General features: G+C 38.6%; 1 protein-coding gene across 7 annotated transcripts in view; it reads right to left on the bottom strand.

Moving 5' to 3' along the window:
• Positions 1-1,355: 1,355 nt before the first annotated feature.
• HEPH (hephaestin) overlaps positions 1,356-22,630 on the bottom strand; it is an 80,433-nt gene continuing 59,158 nt past the window's right edge. For 3 of the 7 annotated variants that reach the window (XM_082376545.1, XM_082376547.1, XM_082376550.1), the window contains 6 exons: positions 12,492-12,598; positions 11,158-11,383; positions 8,572-8,711; positions 7,556-7,718; positions 4,649-4,693; positions 1,356-2,300 (listed from right to left, as the gene is read on the bottom strand). In XM_082376545.1, coding sequence (XP_082232671.1) covers positions 2,068-2,300; positions 4,649-4,693; positions 7,556-7,718; positions 8,572-8,711; positions 11,158-11,383; positions 12,492-12,598 — 914 coding nt within the window. In that variant the 3' untranslated portion in view covers positions 1,356-2,067. The other 4 variants (XM_082376548.1, XM_082376546.1, XM_082376549.1 and 1 more) reach the window with 3 other exon arrangements.

Here is a 22,630-nt window from a genome sequence, read left to right as displayed (position 1 = left end):
GCTTACATTTCCCAATCAGGAGCAGGGTTACACATTCAGAAGAAACGTATCCCCATCTCACCTACTTCTCCTTGTCTCAGATTCGTGACTGAGACCACCTTCCATTTGCATACAAATTACAATAATTGAGTAGAGTCCCCAGAGTGCACTGAGTTTTCAATAACCTTCACTTTAACAATACACCAACAGAGTTCTGCTGTTAAGTGCATTGATTATGCAATGGTTTAAATACTCTCATTTGATTTTATCACTAATAATCCAAATCTTCTCCCTACCCCACGCCCTGATATGTTTCTGAGACTTCCAGTAAAGCTCTCCACAGAGCCATTGACCACAATAAACCAAGATGAATGATGGGCTCTGGCCTGTGTTTTACCCTCCAACTTTCAACATTATTTAGTAACTGAAAACCAGCTTTGTGGGTTTCTACAGTTAATCTGCAAAGCATTGCTAACTAGGCAGACAGTTTTGCTGGAAAGACAGGAAAAGGAAAGTTGGATTCAATATGGGTAACAAATGATAGAGATTAGTGGAGTTTCCATGATATAGAAGGATGAAGCAGGTATTTGGAGTGGAATAGATGAAGGCTTGAATCCCCACTCAATTTTTAGCTGAATGGCCTGGGGTAAAATCACTTACTCTCTATAATCATTTGTTTACTAAAAGGTAAAACAAAGTATCACCCTGATAGAACTAAGGGAAGTAGAATGCAATCAGGTATTAGATGCTTTGTAAAGTGTAAAGCACTATGCATTTCAGTTATTATTTTAACTGTCCCTGATGCCTCTTCCATTCTCCACTTGCCATGTGAAATGGTATTATGGATACTATAGTAAGAATGGGCCATCTTATCCCATCCCTACTCTGCGTCTTGTCTGTGCTCTCTGACCAAGGTTTTAGAGAGGCTTGAACTTGTAAGTGACAAAAGAATATTGCTTTAAATTACCAGAGGAAGGACTCTACCCTATAAAGAGGCCCTCAAAATTGCAAGTAGACCTCTCATACCCCCAACTACCAAAAGAGCCCATTAGATCTGTGCCCACCTCTCCTTGCCCAGTGTAAAAGTTTGAGCCTAGTTTCAGCCCTCTATTTCCCTCTGGCAACTTTTCTTAGCATTCAGAATACTTTTGGCACTTATGGGTCAAAAGATGGTACCCACCACTCTGATTCTGAGGCTTCCTCTGGGGCAGCTTCTTCACTTCCAAAACACAAACCTGCAGGGTCCACAAAGGATAGGCAGACCCATTCTATGCCCAACACTAGTCACCCCCACCAGTCTTGCTGCGTGCTCTCTTTTTCAATAACAGTCACAACCTCCCAGAGGCCACAGAGACAATCAAAATCAGCAAGTTCACTTCTATGGTGTTCTAACAAGCACTTTAATGTGTAGGATTTTCTGACTAAAACATGGAGAGGACACTCAACATTCCCTTCAGTGCAACGGTGCCAAGAACTTGGAGTACTGGCTTCCTGAGGAGCTTTTGCCTCCAAAGGTTGTAGTTGCTCATGACAACAATATTCTATCTACCCACTTAACCAAAATAGTCCACTGCCAAGAAGAATCAAAATACAATTTAGATCTTAAAATCCCACCCCACCCATTCCCCATCATGCCTATGTTCTTAGTCCTTAGTTTAGATTTGGATTATCATCACAGCTCACTTAGCCTCAGTTCAAATTGAACTTGCCTAGGTCCTGTAAAGCAGTAGAAACCTAAACAGTGAAACTTACTCTTGGTATCTACTTTGTGAGAAGAGTCAGTTTTTAGAAATTTCCAGACCTTCCAAGTGTCAGTGGGTGATATTATAATATAACTGTTGAAATTTGTGATATTAGATACTAGGGGACTCACTTAGCCCCAGGTGCCCAAGTGGAGTAAAGAAACTAAAGAAAAAGAAAGCATATCATTTCCATGTAAATAAATTAGTGAAGAAATACTCTCTTGAGTTTGATTCCCTCTTCTGCCTCTCTAAAACCCATGCCCCTTTGACAGTGGCAGTGAGGTCAGCTGTTAGTCCATGGCCTGCTGGGAGTGTGTTCCAGATGTGCAGTTCCAGGATCCAGCTATTATTGCTTGAGAGACAGAAGCTTGAAGCTGTCATCCAGGATGGACCTCCTGTTGCGCCGTAGCTTTCTCTGCCGATGCTGGTACCACACCACACCACCAAGAGCCAGAGCAATGAGCAGGAGAGTGACACCCATGGCAATCAAGACAGAAGTCAGTATCTCGATATCCTTTACAGGGATCTGCATGCCCAGCATCCTCACATTGCTTTCTCCAATGTCACTGGGGATTGCTACTGAAATGGAACAAGAGGAAAGTGGGAACCCTGGGATGGAGAATACTCTAAAATGTCTTCTTTTATAGTCAACTCTGGGAGAGGAGAAATAAGGTCATCCAAATAGGGCAGAGGAACTATCCTTATCCCTTAAAAGATCAGCCAATGATGACAGATTCGGAGGTTACAGAGAACCAGCGTAACAAAATGTCATAGCTGAGAAAATCATTAGGAAGCATTGAGGCACCAATCCCCCCATGGAAAGAGCTAACACTCAGAGTGAGAAGGGCCTTGACATATTTCTTTAAATATATAAAAGCCTGTGATGTAGAAAAAAAAAAAGAATTGAATTTGGTTTGCATGGTTCCAGAGGGTAGAACTGGGAGCAGTAAGTAGAAACTCCTGAGAAGCAGTTTGACTCAATTATCTAGCTTATCAATACTCACTTTGACCATTGGACCATGACAAGAGCCTGCCTCTGTGCTGTCTGGTCTCTCCCATCTTTGGGTCATTATAACACTGATGTCACATTGATCTTTCTAGGTGAAATATCTAATTTTCTTAGTTCCTGGCATACAAACTTTTGATGATCTCCAATTAGCCTATGGAATAAAGCTCAGACTCAAGTCAGACATTGCAACTCTCACGATCAGATTCTAACTTAGCCTACTCTTATTTACTATCTTCAGGGATAGCAACTCATTCTTTGTTCTGCAGAATGGGTGAGCCTCTTTCAGGCTTCCAAGACTTTCTCATGCTGCTCCAGTTGCCTGAACACCCTTTCTTCTTCCTCACCATTCTATCCCTAGCTTAAACATTATAGGTCTCAGCAAAGCTTTCTTCAATTCAGCTGTATAACTAACAATGGTCTTTCTTTTGTGTGCCCAAAGTACCTGTACTGTTTGTACTCCCACAATTTACTTGCTTGGGCCAAGTGACCTAATCCACCTTCACTTCTGGATTTCAGTCTCCTCTTTTATAAAATGGGGATAATAACCATATTTAATTCAGTGGTTTATTGTGAGGCTTGAGTGAGTTGATATTTATAAATTATTTAACATAGCTCCTGGAAGACAGCAAATGTACAATAATTGATCAGTTGTTATTATTGTTTCCCCACTTTAAAAAAATAACATATAGTATCCAGCACTGCAATTATTGTCTCTGTGTCTCATTCCACTTTTAGACATGAATCTCTTGGAAAATAGTGACTATGTCTTACTTTTGTGGTGTCTCTGGCAGTTAGTATGTGTTTGATGAATGTATAATTGGATGAATCAATACTCTTACAGAACTGAGAGAAGATGAAATATAATGAGTTCAAATGGAAGCTGGGAAACATTCTGGTTTTGAGTTTACATTCTACCACTTACTTCTCTTGTGACCTTGGAAAAATCACTTTCCATCTCTCAGTTTCTCATGCAGAAAATATTGGGCTTTAGTAGACCACCAGTTTTGAGAGGTTTTCCCCACTGTTGAACCTTTTTAACAGACAAGAGCTTATGAGGATATATGTATATATGTACACACTGATATGTACAAATGCATATACAAATGTATGCGCAAAATATGTATATATACAAATATATGTGTGTATATATATACAAATACATATACATATGGGTATGTCACTCTGCTCTCTCTGCTTCACCTTACCTCTCCCTAACCCTCCAGGACATATCCTATTCCCCTGGTTGACTGTTTATAAGATACTTATTTCATTAGGAACTTTCCAAACAGAGCTGAAAAACCTCCAGACTAAACTGAAGATCTCTAACATCCATTCTAGCCTCTCAGAACTTTCTGAATCTTTCTCAGTTCAGGTACAAATGAGGTAGAGAGTGAAAGCATTATTTGAACCCAGCCTGGATAGAACAAGAATCTCTATTTTCTGGAAGGACAGAAATGGATGGTTCTAAAGAGTCAACTATTTAGTATTCTATAGATGAAAGAATAATTACCTGGTGCAGACTGAATGGCATTTGTCCTAGTTTCACACTATCCTTGTGGGGAATTCATGTCTGTGCTATAGCACCTTCATTCACAACTCAGCAAGACCTTGAATTTTATTCCCCTTCACACATTAGTAAGAGGAAAAGATAGTAGCCTTCAACTGAGGATGAGACAATTTTCCTCAACTCAGGAGGTTGGGCATGGGGGTCAGAGAGAATAAACATGCTGAGGGAAGCTGAACTGGAAGCTTAACCTTAGATTCCTGGCTTCTGAAGTCTTAAATAAATCTCAGGATGCTTTCTGCTAGTATTGAGGTCCACCTTTCAGCCATGTGAAACCCATCTTCTAGAGGCACTGCACTTTTCCCCAAATGCACAACATATATAACTACCCAATCTGTGTATCATTCTCCCTACCTTTTCCAGTCTCTTCAGAGATGATGGTGGTAGTGCTTAAGTGTTCTGGAGGAAAAAGAAAAAATAGGTTAGTCCTATTATTCTTCCTACCTATCCACAGGCTTGTTGTAGGAGGTTAGCATTGGTTGGAGGAAACTCTCTGTGATATAGTAAGCAAAATGGAGGTGACTGGAATTAACTATCTTGTGATCAAAGTCAGTATTAGTATGTGGATTTGATTTTGAGCAGTGACACAAAATATGAGCAAGAGCATAGGCTTAGGAGTCCAAAGGGTAAGTCACCCCTCTGCCAATATTTACATATTTATTGGCAATTTATCCTCATTATTGCTCTTTTTGCCACCTTTTCCCAGTCTTCCTTCAGGAAGCCCCTGCTCTTTGTCAAACCTACATCCCTACATATTCAACCTTTTTAGAATACTTCTTCTTCTTCTTGCTTTAATGAGGCTGAGCTCTTTTCTGAGAACTGTACTTCCTTTTTATCTTCTCAATGCTGCTTTGATATTATTTATTATTCCTCCCCTTTTTGCAAAGATCCATTACTTTTGAGGCTTATATTATTTGGCTAAAAAACCACAACCACTTCTTGCCACTGTTACCTAGCAGTTCTCTTCATTCATGGAAGTCTTTGGTACGTGGCTCAGTCTTTCTTGTCTTCAATTCCCATCATGAGTGTTGACCCATCCAACACTTAAGCCTCACAGTTTTTAGGCCTCTTAACTCTAACAAATTTCAAATATACTCCAACTCTATCAACCACTCTTATGGTCACATTGGACTAATTATGCAGAATTGCTCCATCTCATAAGTCTAAAATCTAACAACAGCCTCCTATTCTCTCCATGTTCTAATGCTATTTATTCTATTTCACCTGTTATTTTCTCCTCTCATGAAGACCTCCTGGACACTTCCATTTTTCTCACCTCACCAGTTTCATCCTGTTTTTTTCTTCCATTCCTGGCCAGGCTGGACTCCATTGTCTATCACTTCAACTACTAACTTACCAGGAATGTTATAATCATTTGCTGAAACCCCAGTAACTATACTTTCCTTGTATTTTTTTCTGGTATGATGAGTGCTGGTGGAGAAACATCACACAATTGTAAAGATCAGTATTCTTTGGGCCCAACTTCAACTAAGTCCTCAATGCTGCTTGGCAATAATTAATTTATTTTCCATCACTCAGAGTAACTTTTTCCCCAACACCCAGAGTGGTTATTTCATAACCACTTTGCCCACTCTTCTCAAGCCCCTTACACTACCACCTATCTTTCATCCTCAGTAGATGACTCTGTCTCCTCCATCACAGATGAAACACAGACCATCAGACAGAAATATCTACCTTTTTGTCAAGCCTCTCACCCAAACCTACACATTGGTCTTTTTCTGTTTTCTCTCTTCTTTTAGTAGAAAAAAATGACCTTACCCCACTCTAATATTTTTTTGTAGCTCTGGCTTTCATCCCCTGCTTCTTCACCAGGAAGCCCTTTCCAACAATTAGTCTTTTATTCCCTATCTGTCTTCAACTCTTCCCTCTGGTTGGCCTGTTAGCTTATATGTGATTGGAACAATATCAAATTAGACCATAGTCTGTCAAACAAACAAAAGGTAAATAGGTAAAATTTATGGACTGGCTCATTATTATAGAGAGAGGTAAGCTATTCTTATTCATGGAAGTTCCTTGATGATATGTATTGATGCAGTCTCTTATCTATTAGATGGTCCATATTTGACATGACCCGTTACTACATATGGAGACAATCTGTTGCTTTGGATCTATAGCATCTTGATGATACATCAATTCACCACTTGACTTTGATTCTAAGGACTGACAGAACACAACAAAGAATTATGTGTGCCTGTCTGGGTGGTGGGGAATAGTACTACAGTAGTAACTGGAAGACACATTCTAGCAGTATGTGTTACCAGAGAACAAAGTTTTCCAAAGATATAGGAAATCATAATGTACAATTATTCGTCTCCCTCCCTGGGGGTAAAGAGCAGAGTTGTATTTTCTACATTAGGGTTTGCTAGCCCTGTTTGAATGCCTAAAGACATTTTCCCACTTTCTATTCCTGCTGACAGAATGTCAATGGCTGGGAATCCCAGAATACCTACCTCAATATAACCAGTTTTCAAAACAGCATGACTTAAAAAAAAAAAAGAACAGGAGAAAAAAATCCTCTCTGGATTCATGTGGGTCCCAAGAGTTTCTATTGAGCCTCTTGCAAGGGGGATAATGATGAGTACTGGATTCAGGTTAAGAGGCTTAAGAAGTGAGACTCAACCCTTTAATGGCCCAAAGACACAAAATTCAACACAGCCTACTCTTCTATGTTATTGGTGATGAACAAAGATTTATTGGTAAAGAAAATACCCTGGCTATTACGTCTCCATATAACAAACACAAAGAAAAAGTTTTTTCCATCCTTGTTAGCATCTGTCTGGGATTAGTTGTAATTGAAGGCTAATATCTCTTTCCAGCCTTAGACAATCCCCACAAAACAAACCAATTAAGGGGTGACTGTTAGAATTATATTTTTCCTTTTTATAAAAAAAGAACTCATTAATAAGATTCCTTTGAAATAGTTAGCACCTCTAATAAACTCTAAAATAATAAATTTACATACAAATTAAATATATTCAAAGGAAACAAATCTACACTAAGCATCAATGCATACAGCCCAGCCAGGCTGAGTCAATTCATGTGAGCTCAGCAAGTATCAAAGAAATTAGGAGGGGGCATGAGCAGGGGAGCAACAGGGAATGAGAAATATTGGTTGGGAGAACACGAGAAGGGGTCTGTTCTGTCTTCTTGGGATCAGAAGACGGATGCAAGTCACTTCTTGGATTATCTGGTTCTTACAGGCTAGATACAGTGCTAGAAGATAGCCTAATTAGGCTTTACCTCTTTGGGACAAAACCATAAAGACAGTCTCCATGCCAGCATGGACATGGTCAGTAACATGACAGTGAAGCAGCCATGTCCCAGGGTTGCTGGTCACCATCTCCACAACCTCAAAGGTTCCTGGGAACAGATCCACCACGTCTGCCCGGTAGCTCTCTCCACTCTGAAAGAGAGATTGTGGGTGAGAGAGAGAAAGTGAAGGGTAGAGATAGTCTCAGAGCTTATAGGAATTAAAAGGCTTGGGTATCCACACCAGGGACATGGAACTTCAAGATTCACAGACCAGAGAACAGCTTGAAGATTCCATCTTATCCATCTCCTCTGTGAACCCACCCATACAAACTGACTCAACAGAGGAGACTCTCTCCTCCTACTTTTTCTTAAAGTGTTCCAAAGTAAAGTTCATTTAGTCTTTCATTAGGGGGCTAAAAACTAGTATATCCATACTTTTTAGCAGGCTTAAGCCTTGACCCCTAGGAAGGATCCACATATTTACTTTAGAAATGAAACTCAATTTAGTTTCTCCTCTATGCCACCACCTTTATCAGGACTTCTAAGTCTTTAAGTCCACATTAATGCCTACAACTCTGACCCCTTTCCCTAAGACAAAATCTTCTTCTTCAAAACCCACATGTTGTCCCAGGTAGGTCCTGAATTGAAGTTCAGGAATGGATTAAGAACTTTCAGAGACTGTGAGACACTACTCTGAAATTTCTTATTCAGGATGACTGCTTACTGGACCTCAAGTCCCTGACTGAGACCCAATTACATTTATTCCTTCAATCTCCTTATCCCATAAATGAGTCATTCATTTCTTCTATATCATAAGGGAAAGCTAAGGCCTGGAGGGCAATGATTGACCTTGGGATACAAAGCCAAACTAGAATTCCCTGATCAATACTCCACGTACAAGACCTTTCTTCTTTTAACTGATTATTATCATGTTTCTTTTTATTCTCTTCTTTCTTAATGGATATCAAAGCAGTCTGAGGGACTCAGCCTTCTTTCCAGCTCACCCGATAGAGAAAGCTTTCTGCATGGAAATGGACAGTGTGTAGGTCGATATCTTGTCCCATGGCCAGCATGTACCAAGCCACTCGTTCTCCTTGGTACATGATAAGGCCCCTGAGGTTGGCATAGAGCTTTCCATTAATGGCTGTAAGAGAAGAAAAACTATTTTATATCTCTCATTTTGACTTACCACTGCCACTACCCTAGAGCTAATCCCTATCATCTCTGATGATAGCAATACCCTCCTAAATTCTCTCATTTTTATTCCATTTGTCCCTCTCCAGTCTATCTTCCACATTGGTGTTATAAGAGTGGTCTTTCTAAGTAACTAATATGATCATGTTATTCTGCTGCTTAAAATACTTTAATAGCTCCCTCCTGCCCAAAACATCAAGTTCATGCCTCCTTAGCTCAGCCAACAAGGTCCTTCAAAATACAACCCCAAACTACCTTCCCAAACTCATCCACCACTATCTAACATATTTATTTCAATTAAGGTGATTTTTTTCACCATCCCCCCATATGGCCCCATATTCATGTTCTCTGTGTTCTTGCTCATGTTTCTGATCTTCCCTCCCAGAAATTTTCCCGCCTTTTATCCATCTTTTCAAAGCCCAGTCATACCTTCACCTCTTCTAATAATACTTCCCTGATCTAGCACCTCTCAGCACCTCTCATTGCCTGCATCTCTTTCCACATCTGAACTCCTCCAGTACTGTCTGTACCACCCTTTGGAACTCACTAGAAACTGCCTCCTACATTTACCTATCTTTTAATTTGTGGAATTTTATATCCTCAACTAGGCTGTTGGTTTCTATTAGGCAGGAAATAAATGTATATACTATATTCCTTGTATTCTTCAGAACACCCAGCAGACACCTGAGCCTACAATAAATGTTAAAAAAAATACCTGTCACATTCTTGGAATTTAAAATGATATTAACACATGGGACTCAACATCTGCCTCTTCCCAGGCCACATCCTATGCTTTAAAGACAACAAACCACTCATCACCATGTTAATTCACACTGTCAAGACTATGCCCAGGATACACTCTCCCACTTTTCATTTTCTCACAGAGGGAAGATGATTTATACTCTACATCCCAAGAGAGGAAATAATGGAAGGAACATTTATAGCCTGTCTATTTACTCTGGCCAAATTTTGTATTTGAGAGAAGGGACTAAATATGCTCAACTCAGTCTGACCATAGAAAGTGGTGCAGATGGATTTGTTATTCCATCATGGGGAAGATTTTGCCCCTGTGAAGGAGGAGGGTATTGTTGTCCCTCTACATCAATGAGAGGATGAAAAATCTATCCATTGTTGGGGGAGTATTAGTAAGCCCATTTTGCTGCAGAACTAAATTCAGTTTGCCAATTAGCTTTCTCAGTAAGTTCACATTTGATCTTAAGCATCCCTGCCTCTTTCTCAATTGGTTCAGGAATCTGGAAGTGAGGGAAATGGTATTATTTGTTTGCCCTCAGACACCAACATTATTTTTTTTCTCTAGTGCCGGCACTCAGAGAGTTTTCAACAAATGCTTGATAGATAGGTAGATAGATTGATTCCTGAAGAGTTTGGATGAATAAACACATAAACAAACAGATGGAAATGAGCATTAGCTAAACCCCTGCACTAGCAAGATCTGTGTCCTCTTTCCATTTTGGTTTTGGGCAATTTATTTCTCTGATTTGAAAGGAGCTAAAAAAAATTCATTTCGTAAAGTTTGTGAATCACTGGATTCAATGTGAATCACTCATATTTCCATCAAGGGGAAATAGCTAGAATCTGTGTGACAATGAGATACTACTTTTGAGTTCCAGTAGAGTCACTATCAAAGCTGCAACTTATCCTCAAATCAAAGAAATACTACACTAGAAGAGATAGTGAGAAATCACTTCATACAGTCTGCTGCACTTAAATTCTCCCTCTTCTTTGAGATTTTCTCTATTTTTTTAAAGATACACAAATCTCTAGAACAAAGGAAGGCTTGAGTGCACAATTTACCTCCAAAATCCATTTGAGCATCAAGAAGCTCTTATTTGTAATGTAATATAACCCAGTATGCTGCTCTCTGAGGCTCTCTCTCCAATCCTTCCATCTGTAAATTGAACCTTTGTTTTAAAAATAGATTAAAGGATAAGCTGTCCTTCATTTGTCTATATTAGAATCTATTGAGAAAACAGATCTCAGATCCAGAGTGGTAAGGAAATAAGATAATATTGCGAAACCAAACTCAGAATTTTTAAGTAGAGAGGCCCTAATCAGCCAGTGCACCAGGTACATTGAGGGTCATAAATGTCCATCTTGCCTTCTCTAATATGTTAAAATGTGCTAGTGTCACCACAGCAATTTTACAGAGTCAGCTTCCTGCTTTCTGGGCACTTGAACTAACGTAGACCACATTACCTATTTTATATATGAAATATATAATACTGTAGTAGGAGACATTTCTTCTAATTTGTCCCCATTCCACTTTCCTATTCTTTCAGAAATTATGCTCCCTTGGGTTGTGATGTGCCTATCAGATACCCCCATGCAGCCAGTAGGGACTTCTTTGGAAGAGGGTTAGGTTCTTTTCTACAGACCATGCATTTTATTGCTCTCCAAGAAAGTCTCATCCTGTAGGTTAACATGGCCTGGATCCTGGGGCCCATAAGTTTCCACATTCTCTTCTAGATACCAAGACTGGTTCTCATCAAAAATCAAGAATAACAAGGCAAATTCTCGGTCCATGTCACGCCGTCCTCCATTGGGCTCTAGGATGCCCTTTCGGCAGATGGCCAAGGGTCCCACCAGGCCACTGTACATGTCCTAAGGATAGGAGGAAGAGGGAGAGAGTGAACTAGATGGAGTTGTTTCTGGGTGGTAGTGCGCTACAGAGAGACAGGCTGACATCCAAGCCCATTGTGCCCTCAGCACTTCATCATAATGTCTTGTATTTATAAGCACCTCAACTATATTATCTGAATTCATCCTCACAACCATCTTGGGACACAGGTAAGATATGCTATCTCACTTATGATTTATCTCTGCTGGACTATTCGTTGATCTCCAAACCCACCAATCACTTTCACAACATAATGCCTTTTCTCAGGCTGTTTCTTCCTCCTATAATGTCCACCCCTCCACCATATCCCTATCTTTTATCATACTGCTATTCAGCTTCAAGGCTCAATGTATATCTACCTACCATTATTTTGCCTTCTCCAGTTTCCCCTTCATTCATCCTCTCCTCCAAGCAGAAGTAATCACTCTCTCATGGACCCCCACAGCACTTTCTATTAAATGGTTTTAAAGAGTTGCTAATACTAAGCTATATTTAAAATTTATTCTGTATATATATATATATATATATATATATATAATATTTTATATATTTAATGTTAACGTTATGTTTATATTCATCTGTCTCCCACAACTAGATCACACTCTTTGAAAATGGGAACTGTATCTTGCATTTGTATCATCCAAAGCACCAGGTAAAATGCAGTAGGCTCTCAATAAATGATAGCTGACATCTGCCTGTCAGCAGATGGGTGGCTACATAGATAAGCCCATTTTCCAGGAAACAGAGGCAGAATGACTTTCCTAAAGTCACTTCAAAAGCAAGACAGAACAAAATTTGGGCTAGAAACCCAATCTCTTGACAACCAATTCTAGGTTTCTTAAATGATAACATACTGCCTTATATTATCCAAGAAGAAGAAACAAGGAAGGAAATCCTCAGAACTAACATGTGGTGCTACCTATTCCTTTCATCCCTCCTCCTACCTACTAGAATAAGCCCAGCATTTGAGGAATTTCACCTGAACCCTGGACTTTAGTGCTGGGCTTCTTACTACATCTTTTTAATAACTTCTTTTTGCTAGGCAACCTGGCCATTTCTGAGACAACTCCAGGAAGCCAATATTGTCTTTACCTTGATGGGATCCACTGCAGAATAATAGATCCAGGAAACACAAGTAGAATCATTGGGCCCAGGGCCAGATCTCTCTGGGATGTTCCATTGGTAAGTGAGAACCTCACCTAGAAGGGGTAACAGGAGTCTCCAGTTGGACCAGGTCAGAAATTTCTCCCAGTTCCCGGGTATCCCTAAGAGGCTGTGGCAGGTGAGTACCAGGACCTTTAAGATATTTCTCCATCATTTCCATATCAGTCTTCATTTTATTTTTGTGACTTTATTCTTCTCCCTCCTGGGACACCCTCAGCATCTCTTCTACTGTCCCTATCTTTAAATATTCAGGTCCAATACTCTAGTAAGGCAGTTCTGCTACTATTCTCCCTGCTTATCATGACCTTCCTTCTTTGGCTCTGTTTTGGTCTCCTTATCCTGATGCTGCCTTCTAAATGAGCTGTTTCTTCAAGGCTCTGTCTCTAGTCCTCTTCTCCTCTTTTTCCATACTGTCTCCATGGAAGCTTTCAGCCATCTTTCTGATGTCAATTATGATCTGTGTGTATTGATGCCTCAAATACTTAGCCAGACTTTCCTTGTCATTAAGCTCCAATCCAAAATGGGCATAGAGGGAACCTACCTCAACATAGTAAAGGCTATATATGCCAAATCCACAGCAGGCATCATACTCAATGGTGAAAAACTAAAGCATATCCTCTAAGATCAGGAACGAGACAAGGATGCCCACTCTCACCACTATTATTCATCATAGTTTTGGAAGTCCTAGCCACGGCAATCAGAGAAGAAAAAAAAATAAAAGGAATACAAATTGGAAAAGAAGAAGTAAAACTGTCACTGTTTGCAGATGACATGATATTATACATAGAGAATCCTAAAGATGCCACCAGAAAACTACTAGAGCTAATCAATAAATTTGGTAAAGTTGCAGGATACAAAATTAATGCACAGAAATCTCTTGCATTCCTATATACTAATGATGAAAAATCTGAAAGAGAAATTAAGGAAACACTCCCATTTACCATTGCAACAAAAAGGATCAAATACCTAGGAATAAACCTACCTAGGGAGACAAAAGACCTGTATGCAGAAAACTATAAGACACTGATGAAAGAAATTAAAGATGATACCAACAGATGGAGAGATATACCATGGACTGGTATATCTTGGATTGGAAGAATCAATATTGTGAAAATGACTATACTACCCAAAGCAATCTACAGATTCAATGCAATCCCTATCAAATTACCAATGGCATATTTTATGGAACTAGAACAATCTTAAAATTTGTATTGAGACACAAAAGACCCCGAATAGCCAAAGCAGTCTTGAAGGAAAAAAACGGAGCTGGAGGAATCAGACTCCCTGACTTCAGACTATTTATTTATTTATTTATTTGTTTGTTTGTTTGATGGGATTAACAGAAACAAACTACTATATATAAAATAGGTATGCAAAGAGGATATACTGTATAGTACAGGGAATTATAGCAATTATCTTAAAATATCTTATAATGGAGTATAATCTGCAAAAATATTGAATCACGATGCTGTATAAATAAAATTAACATAATATTGTAAATCAAAGATACTGAACATTGGGGGCAGAGTCAAAATGGCAGAATAGGAGCATGTGGAGTTTGCATCTCCTCACAAATACATCAAGAATACATTGGAACAGTTCTCAGAGAGCACCTACCGAACACTAGTGGAGGACCTCGGACACCTAAGGGGACAAAAAAATCCCTGAGCAACCAGGTAGGATGAAAGAAAGAAGGAAAGGGGGAAGAAAAGTGGAAACAGGATGGGACCAGTGCCCCTGAGGGGGAGCTAAAGGAGAGCAGAGATTCCCACACTCAGAAAAGCTCACTAACAGCAAGGGGAACAGTAGTGACAGAGAGGGACTTTCAGGGGATTGGGAGATTGGAGGGGAATGCAGCAACCAGTCTGTGGAAGGCAGGACAGACAAAGTAATACCTATTCATAGAGTCTGTGCCACAGCCCTGCACACCCCAGCCTGAGTTGTGTGTAGGAGGGCTGGGTGCTGGAGAGTGGGGTTTGGAGAGTGGACCCAGGGAGGAGGTAGCGGTTGGTTGTGAGGAGACAGCCTGAGGAAGCAGGAGGGAAGGGCTCCACAGCCAGAAAGGTTTGCAGAGGAAGCCCAGGCCACCATGGAGGTGAGATGCAATTGTTGAATGGTGCGTAAAAGGCAGGGCTGCCATTGGAATGCCCTTTCCCACCTGTTGGGCTGGCCTCCTTGGGCAACGTCAGTTGTGCATGTCTGAGCAGGCTCGCCCACCCTGAAAACCAGGGTTCCCCCCACCTGCTCAGGCCTTGGCAAGCCTGCTAGGGCCCCATGCCTGAGCCCCGCCCCTGCCGAAGCCTCCTCCAGCCACACGGGTCCCGGTGGACCTGAGCACAACTCCTCCAAAACATCCATGGGCCGTGTGGGTCTTGGCAGCCTGCCACCACCCCTGACAAATCTTCCTTTGTCCACACAGGTCCTGGCAGGCTGAGTGCCGCCCTTCTCCAAAGCCTCCTCCATCTGTGCCAGCCCCTGCAGCCATGCCCATGGAAGTCTGCACCCCAGCTGGCCTATGCAAGCATGTGTGCTTCAGAAGCAGATGCTGGTGAGAGGAATACAAGCAGAGGTGGGGATGACACAGCTGGTCCAGAGACCTACCGAGAGGTCTTGGAGAACCTCCTGGGGAGGTGGGGGTTGGCTGTAGCTCACCGTGGGTGCAGGGACATTGATAGTGGAGGCATCACAGAATTTTCCATTTTTTAATATTTTATATTTTTATCTTTAACTTTATTTTTTAAACTTTAAAAATTATTTTATTTTATTTTATCTTTTTGCTGTTGGTCTATTTTGCTTTGTTGTTGTTTCATTTTTATTTTTTCTAATATATTTTTTATTTTTCTAATTTTATTTTTATTCTTTGTTATTGTCCTGCTCTTTGTTATTTGTTGTCCTTTTTTTCCTGTTGGTTTGTAATTTTGATATTTTTGTTTAGTTTTGTTTTGCTTTGTTTATTATTTTCTTTTGTTTTTATCCTTTTTTTCTAGTTTTGATTTTTTGTGTGTGTGTCATTTTTGTGTGTTTGTCTTTTGTTCACTTAGCTTTTCTTTTAGTTTGTTTTTTGATTTTGTTTTGTTTTTAGTTTTCTGTTTGGGTTAGTTTTGTTTTTATTATTGGTTTTGGTTTTTGGGCTCTCTTGTTCATTTTGGTGTCTTCTTGTTTTTTGCTTTCCTTGTTGTTGTTTGTTTGTTGTTTTGTCTTGTTTATTTGGATTCGTTTTTGTTGTCTTTGGTTTTATTTGTCTGTTTGTTTTGTTTTGTTTGTGTGATTGTTACTTCTTATTTTTGTTGGTTTTGTTTTGTTTTTAATATTTGCCTTGGGCTTTGTTTGTCTGTTTTTTGTTTGTTTGTTTGTTTTTTGTCACATCGCACAGCTTGCAGGGTCTTGGTTCCCAGGCCAGGGGTTAGGCCTGAGCTCCTGTGGTGGGAGCACCAAATTCAAACTGCTGGATTATCAGAGAACTACAGGTCCCAGGAAATATTAATCACTCTGAGGTCTCGAAGAAGTCCTCATCTCAGCACCAAGATCTGGCTCCACCCAACTGCCTGCAAGCTCCAGTGCTGGACGCCTCAGGCCAAACAACCAGCAAGAGAGGAAAACAGCTCCACACATCAACAAAAATGAGATGACAGAGAAATATGTTACAGATGAAAAAACAAGATAAAAACCTACAAGACCAAATAAATGAAGAGGAAATAGGCAACATACCTGAAAAAGAATTCAGAGTAATGATAGTAAAGATGATCCAAAATCTCGGAAATAGAATGGAGGCACAGAACAAGACAAAGATACCCACTCTCACCATTTCTGTTCAGCACAGTATTGGAAGTCCTAGCCACAGAAATCAGATAAGAAAAAGAAATAAAATATATCCAAGTTAGAAGAGAAGAGGTAAAATTCTCACTATTTCTAGTTGATATAATACTCTATATAGAGAACTCTATAGTCTCCACACAAAAACTATTAGAACTAATAAAGAAATTCAGCAAGGTTGCATGGTACAAGGTTAATATACAGAAATCTGTTGCATTTCTTTACACGAACAATGAAATATCAGAAAGAGAAAGTAAAAAGTAATCCTGTTTAAAATGGTGTCAAAAAATACCTAGGAATAAACTTAACCAAGGAAGTGAAAGACCTATACACTAAAAACTATAAAACATTGAAAACAGTAATTGGAGATAATTCAAGGAAATGGAAAGATATCCCATGCTTTTAGATTGGAAGAATTAATATTGTTAAAATGGCCATACTACCCAAAGCAATCTACAGATTTAATGCAATCCCTATCAAAATACCCATGATATTTTTCACAGAACTAGAACAAATAATCTTAAAATTTATATGGAACGAAAAAAGACCCAAAATTGCCAAAACAATCCTAATAAAAAAGAACAAAGCTAGACTTCCAGACTTCAGACAACACTACAAAGCTACAGTAATCAAAACAGCATGGTATTGGCACAAAAACAGACATATGGATCGATGGAACAGAATAGAGAGTCAAGAAATAAACCCACACACCTACAGTCAATTAATCTTTAACAAAGGAATCAAAACTGTACAATGGAAAGAAAGCTGTCTCTTCAACTAGTGGTGTTGGGAAAGCCAGATGGCCACATGTAAATCAATGAAAATAGAACACTGGAACACTCCCTCATACCATATTCAAAAATTACTCAAACTGTTTTAAAGATTTAGATCTAAGACATGAAAGTATAAAACTCCTAGAAGAGAACAGAGGCAAAACATTCTCTGACATAAATCATAGCAATATTTTCTTAGTTCGGTCTCCCAAGGCAAAAGTAATAAAATCAAAACTAAACAAATGGGACCTAATAAAATCTAAAAGCTTTTGCACAGCAAAGGAAAGCATCAATAAAACAATAAGACAACCTGTGGAATGGGAGGAAATATTTTCAAACAATGGAACAAACAAGAGATTAACATCCAAAATATATAAACAGTTCATACAACTCAATATTGAAAAAAGAAAGAACACAATCAAAAAATGGGCAGAAGACCCAAATAGACATTTCTCCAAAGTAGACATACAGATGGCCAACAGTCACATGAAAAGATGCTCAACATCATTAATCATTACTGAAGTGCAAATCAAAATCACAATGAGGTATCACCACACACTGGTCAGAATGGCTACCATCAAAAAGTCTACAAACAACCAATGCTGGAGAGGGTGCAGAGAAAAGGGAACCCTGTACACTGTTGGTGGCAATGTAAATTGGTTCTGCCTCTGTGGAAAACAGTAAAGAGTTTCCTTAGAAAACTAAAAATGGAGCTACAATGTGATGCTGGGCATATATTCAGAAAAGGTGAAAATTCTAATTCAAAAGATATGTTCACCTCAGTGTACATGGTAGCACTATTTATAGTAGCCAAGACATGGAAAACACCAAATTGCCCATCACAGATGATTGGTTTAAGAAGATGTGGTATAGATATACAATGGAATATTACTCAGACATAAAAAAGAATGAAATATTGTCATTTGGAAAAACATGGATGGACTAGAGAATATTACACTCAGTGAAGTAAGTCAGAGAAAGACAAATACTATATGATGTCATTTATATGTGGAATCTAAAATATAATACAAATGAATCTATATACAAAACAGAAATAGACTCGCAGATATAGAAAACGAACTTATGGTTACCAAAGGGGAAAGGGAGAGGGGAAGTGATAAATTTGGAGTATGGCATTAACAGATACAAGCTACTGTACATAAAATAGATTAGGAACAAGGGTTTACTGTATAGCACAGGGAAATATATCTATATCTATCTATATATAACTGAATCACTTTGCTGTACAATATTATAAATCAATTATACTTCAATAAAAAAAATCGGAAACAAAAAAAACTAAAATCACAAGTGAATGTAGGGATATTTTACCAACCTCACAGAAATAAAAAGGATTATAAGAAAACACCAAAACAGTTATATGTCCACAAATTATATAACCTAGATGAAATACAGAAATTCCTAGAAATATACAAATTACCTTTCAATACTATCAGTTTTTGATTTCATGTATGTTGGAGTTCTGTTGTTCAATGTGTGCATATTTAGGACAGTTTTTGTTTTATTTTTAAGAATTGATCTCTTTATTATGTTGTAATATCTTTCTTATCCTTGGTAGATTCCTTAGTCTAAAGTGTACTTTCCATGACAGTAGTATTAGCCATGTTAGTGTTTACATGGTACATCTTTGTCCATTCTTTCACTTTTATCCTATTTTTGCCTTTATGTTTACAGTGAATTTCTTTTATATAACATATAGTTGGGTAATCTTATAAAATCCAGTATCACAATATACATCTGTTTTTGTTGGTGTGTTTATATTGGTTTAAATTTAAAATTATTATTGCTATCATTGAAATAAAATCTATCATATTGGTAGATTTTTTTTCTATTTTTCTATTTCTTTTTGTTTTTTCCTTCTTTCTTGCTTTCTTTTGCATTAATTGAGCATTTTATGTGATTCCATTTTTTCTCTATTATTAATTCACTCTACCCCTTTAAAAATGATTTTACTTATTGCTCTAGAATTTACAACATATATTAGAATCTATCTTCAAATAATATTATATTGGTTACTATCTAGCAAGAGATCTTGGCAACTGTATATTCCCAATACACCACTTCCAATCATTGTGGTATTTTTTGTCATATATTTTATATTTGCATATACAAAAATACACTACATTGATAAAGTTTTCTTTTAGACAGTCTTTTGAGCACTAAAAATGAAAAAAATAAATTTTATTTTTATCTTTATTTATTCTATTTCCAGCACTCTTTATTTCATTGTATGGTTACCACTTGCTTTCTGGTGCCATGTCAGTTCTTCCTGAAGTACTTTCTTTAAAATTTCTTGTAATATAGATATACTAGCAATGAATTCTTATAGCCTTTTTTTCTGAGAATGTTTTTATTTTTCCTTCTTATTTTCACAGCATATATAATTCTTCATTGACAGTATTTTTATTTCAGCACTTTAAAAATGTTTCATTACTGCTTTCTTGCTTTTATAGTTTTTGATGAGAAATCTGCCATAAGTTTTATCTTTGTTCCTTTGTATGTAATGTGCTTTGGTTTTATTTTTCTGGCTGTTTTCAAGATTTTCTGTTTGTCTTTGGTTTTAGTAGACTTTACGTGGCATGACTAAGGGTGTTTGCAAGTGTGTGTGTGTGCATGTGTGTGCATGTGTGTGTATTTATTTGTTTGTTTTTTGGTAATTATCCCCGTTGGTCTTCTCAGAGCTTCTTGATTCTGTAGTTCTGTGTCTATTGTTGATTTTGGAAAAGTTTCCGCTATTATTTCTTTAAATCTTTTGCTTGTCCTATCTCTCTTTCTTCTCTTATGATTTCAATTTCATTTATGTTAGAGCATCTGATATTATCATGCAGATCTTACATGCTTCATTCTGTTTCTTTTTCCTCTCCTAGTATTTCAGTTTTGGTAATTTTTATTGACCTATCTTCAAGGTCAGTAGTCATTTTCTCAGTTGTGTGAAGTCTACTGAAGAGACCATTGAAAAGCCTCTCTCTCTCTCTTTTTCATGTCTAGCATTTTCATTTGATTCTCTCTTATAGTTTTTAATTTCTCCACTGAAATTATCATCTCATTTTGCATGTTTGTCACCTTTTCCATTAGGGCCTTTAACATATTAATTGTAGTTATTTTAAAATTCCTGTCAGGCAGTTTCAACATCTATGTTATACCTGAATTTGGTTTGTTGTTTTCTTTGTTTCTTAGAAGTATGGGCTGTGGAGGAACAGGAATCTGGTGTTCCCTAATCTGCAAATTTTGCTATCCTCCAAATGCTTTTTTTAAGTGAAAAGAATCTAGAAGTCAAAGGCTAAACTGTATGATTCAATTTTTATGACATTGTACAACAGAAAACCATAGGGATGTAGAACATAAGGAAAGTGGTTGACAAAAGTGGTGGGATTGGGGGAAAGGCTTGACTACAAAGAGGCAGCCTGAAGAAGTTTTTTGGGGGTAATGGAACTGTTCTGTATCTCAGTTATGGTGGTGAATACACAAGTGCATGCATTTTCAAAATCCATGAAATGCTACAGTATGAGTGAATTTTACTAAATATAAAGTTATTTTTAATTAAAAAAATTCTAGAACAGAAGTATTAGTCCTTCCCTCTGTTAGAACCATGGGTCTTAACTAGGCCATGATCTGTGTGGTCAGGTCTTAAACTCTGCTGGGTAACATATTTTTCTTTGGCTGGGAGCCATGCAAGTCATCAGATGATGAAGTACAACACATGTATGGCTGAACAATTAAAATATCTGGGGCCCCTAAAATATTTACATTTGAAATGATTGTCACTTATACACAGAATTCTGCTCCAAGTATGGACAAGATCCTTAGTTATTTAAAAACATGGATTAATGGCCCTCATCTACAATCATGATTGCTGGATTCTGAAAGTCAGGATTTTGGTTCATCATGGAAATTTGATAAATGACTTGGTTTCCATTTTAAGCTTTTTAAAAGAGTCTGATTTCAATTTAGTTTTACTGTAAAATACATTCATTAATGTATAATATATACTTCCTTGAGAAAGGCTAAAAAAATTCTTATAGCAGGAACACAGATCACGTCAGTCACTGTTGAAGAAGCAATTATTTCCCTGAGCTACTGAAGCTTTTTAATGCTGATGGGAGTGACAGTGAAGGATACAGAAGTAGCCTAAGAGTTGAACATTGGCCAAAAGAAAATGGATTGTCCAAAAGAATTCGCAACAACCAGATCGCTTATATCTGCTGTTGGAAAGCTGCTTGCAAACACCTGGCTATTAAAGCAGACAAAAAGCAACCCTCTTTACCAGAGAGTAAAGAAGCCTCATCATCACAGGGTTCTCAGGAGGCAGTCTAAGACACAATGTAGGAATATTCTGAACACATTTCCTTTCAGGAAAACACCAAATCTAAAGCTTCTTATGGGAAAATTTCCTCTGAAAAAGACCCGAAAACTAGCTGAGTGATTCCTTCACATTGGCAAATGAGAAAAGGATCACATCGAGGCAGTAGGAGAGACTGAGACATGGTCTTACCATAAATCCCACCGCAGCTCAACAATCCAGAATTAGGAGGGAACTCACACAACTAAAGCTTCTCCCTGAGGAGCAAAGTGTTCATACCTCATATCAGCGCCCCCCCCCCTTTAATACCTGAACCTGAAATATGAAGCTGTAAAATATATGGCTTTTTAAACCAATGGGGCTCATGTTCATGAGATCCAAAGGGATGTAGTGAACTAAGAAATACCTTCTAAATGGCTCACATGCAGACTCACTCACCCCAGGGCCCAGCACAGAGGTAACCATTTGAAAAGCACTCAGACTTTATGTCAAAGCAATTCATTGCTAATCTTAAAGCACTGACCTGAGGAGCAGGGGCATGTTTGGATAATCTCCATGGATGAAGATACTGGTGGACACAATTTTCACACTCTCCCTTTACAATGCTAAAGCTGACAAGAGCTATTTTTTCTCAATGGGCGCCATCTTTACCCACCAATTGGTGGGCACCATCTCTGTGCTCTCTCTCTCTCTCTCTCTGCCTTGATAAAGCTGCCAGGCACTAAGTCTTTTTTCCTTCAGTAAGCGCCACCTTCACTGTTGCCCTCTGCTACTGTCCAGAATACCAGTATCTCCCAGAGGGAAGCTTTTATACATGTCTGGTGCCCCAGTTTTTATATCTGGTGCCCTGGTTTATGTGGCTGCAGCCCAGGAGATTCCCCTTAAATGCCTGGCTCTGGTGGCCAGGGCGGCTTGTGTTCCTGGGTCACATGGGATTGTAACAATTGGAGAGACAGTTCCTAGAAGGCTACCATCCCTGGGGTACTGCACACACAGCAGACTGAAACAAACCCCCAGTCTTTCCTTGAAAGAGGCCTATTTGTTTGTCCTGGAGTTTTGGCTTTGTGGGGTGGGGAGGGCTGTCTTCAGGCAAGATAAAGAGTTTTCCAGACAAGCAAAAATCTTAAGAAGTTCATCAGTATTAAACAAGAAAGCTAGTA

Source organism: Balaenoptera borealis (assembly GCF_965194805.1).
Source record: "Balaenoptera borealis genome assembly, chromosome: X".
NCBI lineage: Eukaryota > Metazoa > Chordata > Mammalia > Artiodactyla > Balaenopteridae > Balaenoptera > Balaenoptera borealis.
Note: the sequence above shows the minus strand (reverse complement) of the source record. Positions and strands in the feature narration are given on the sequence as shown.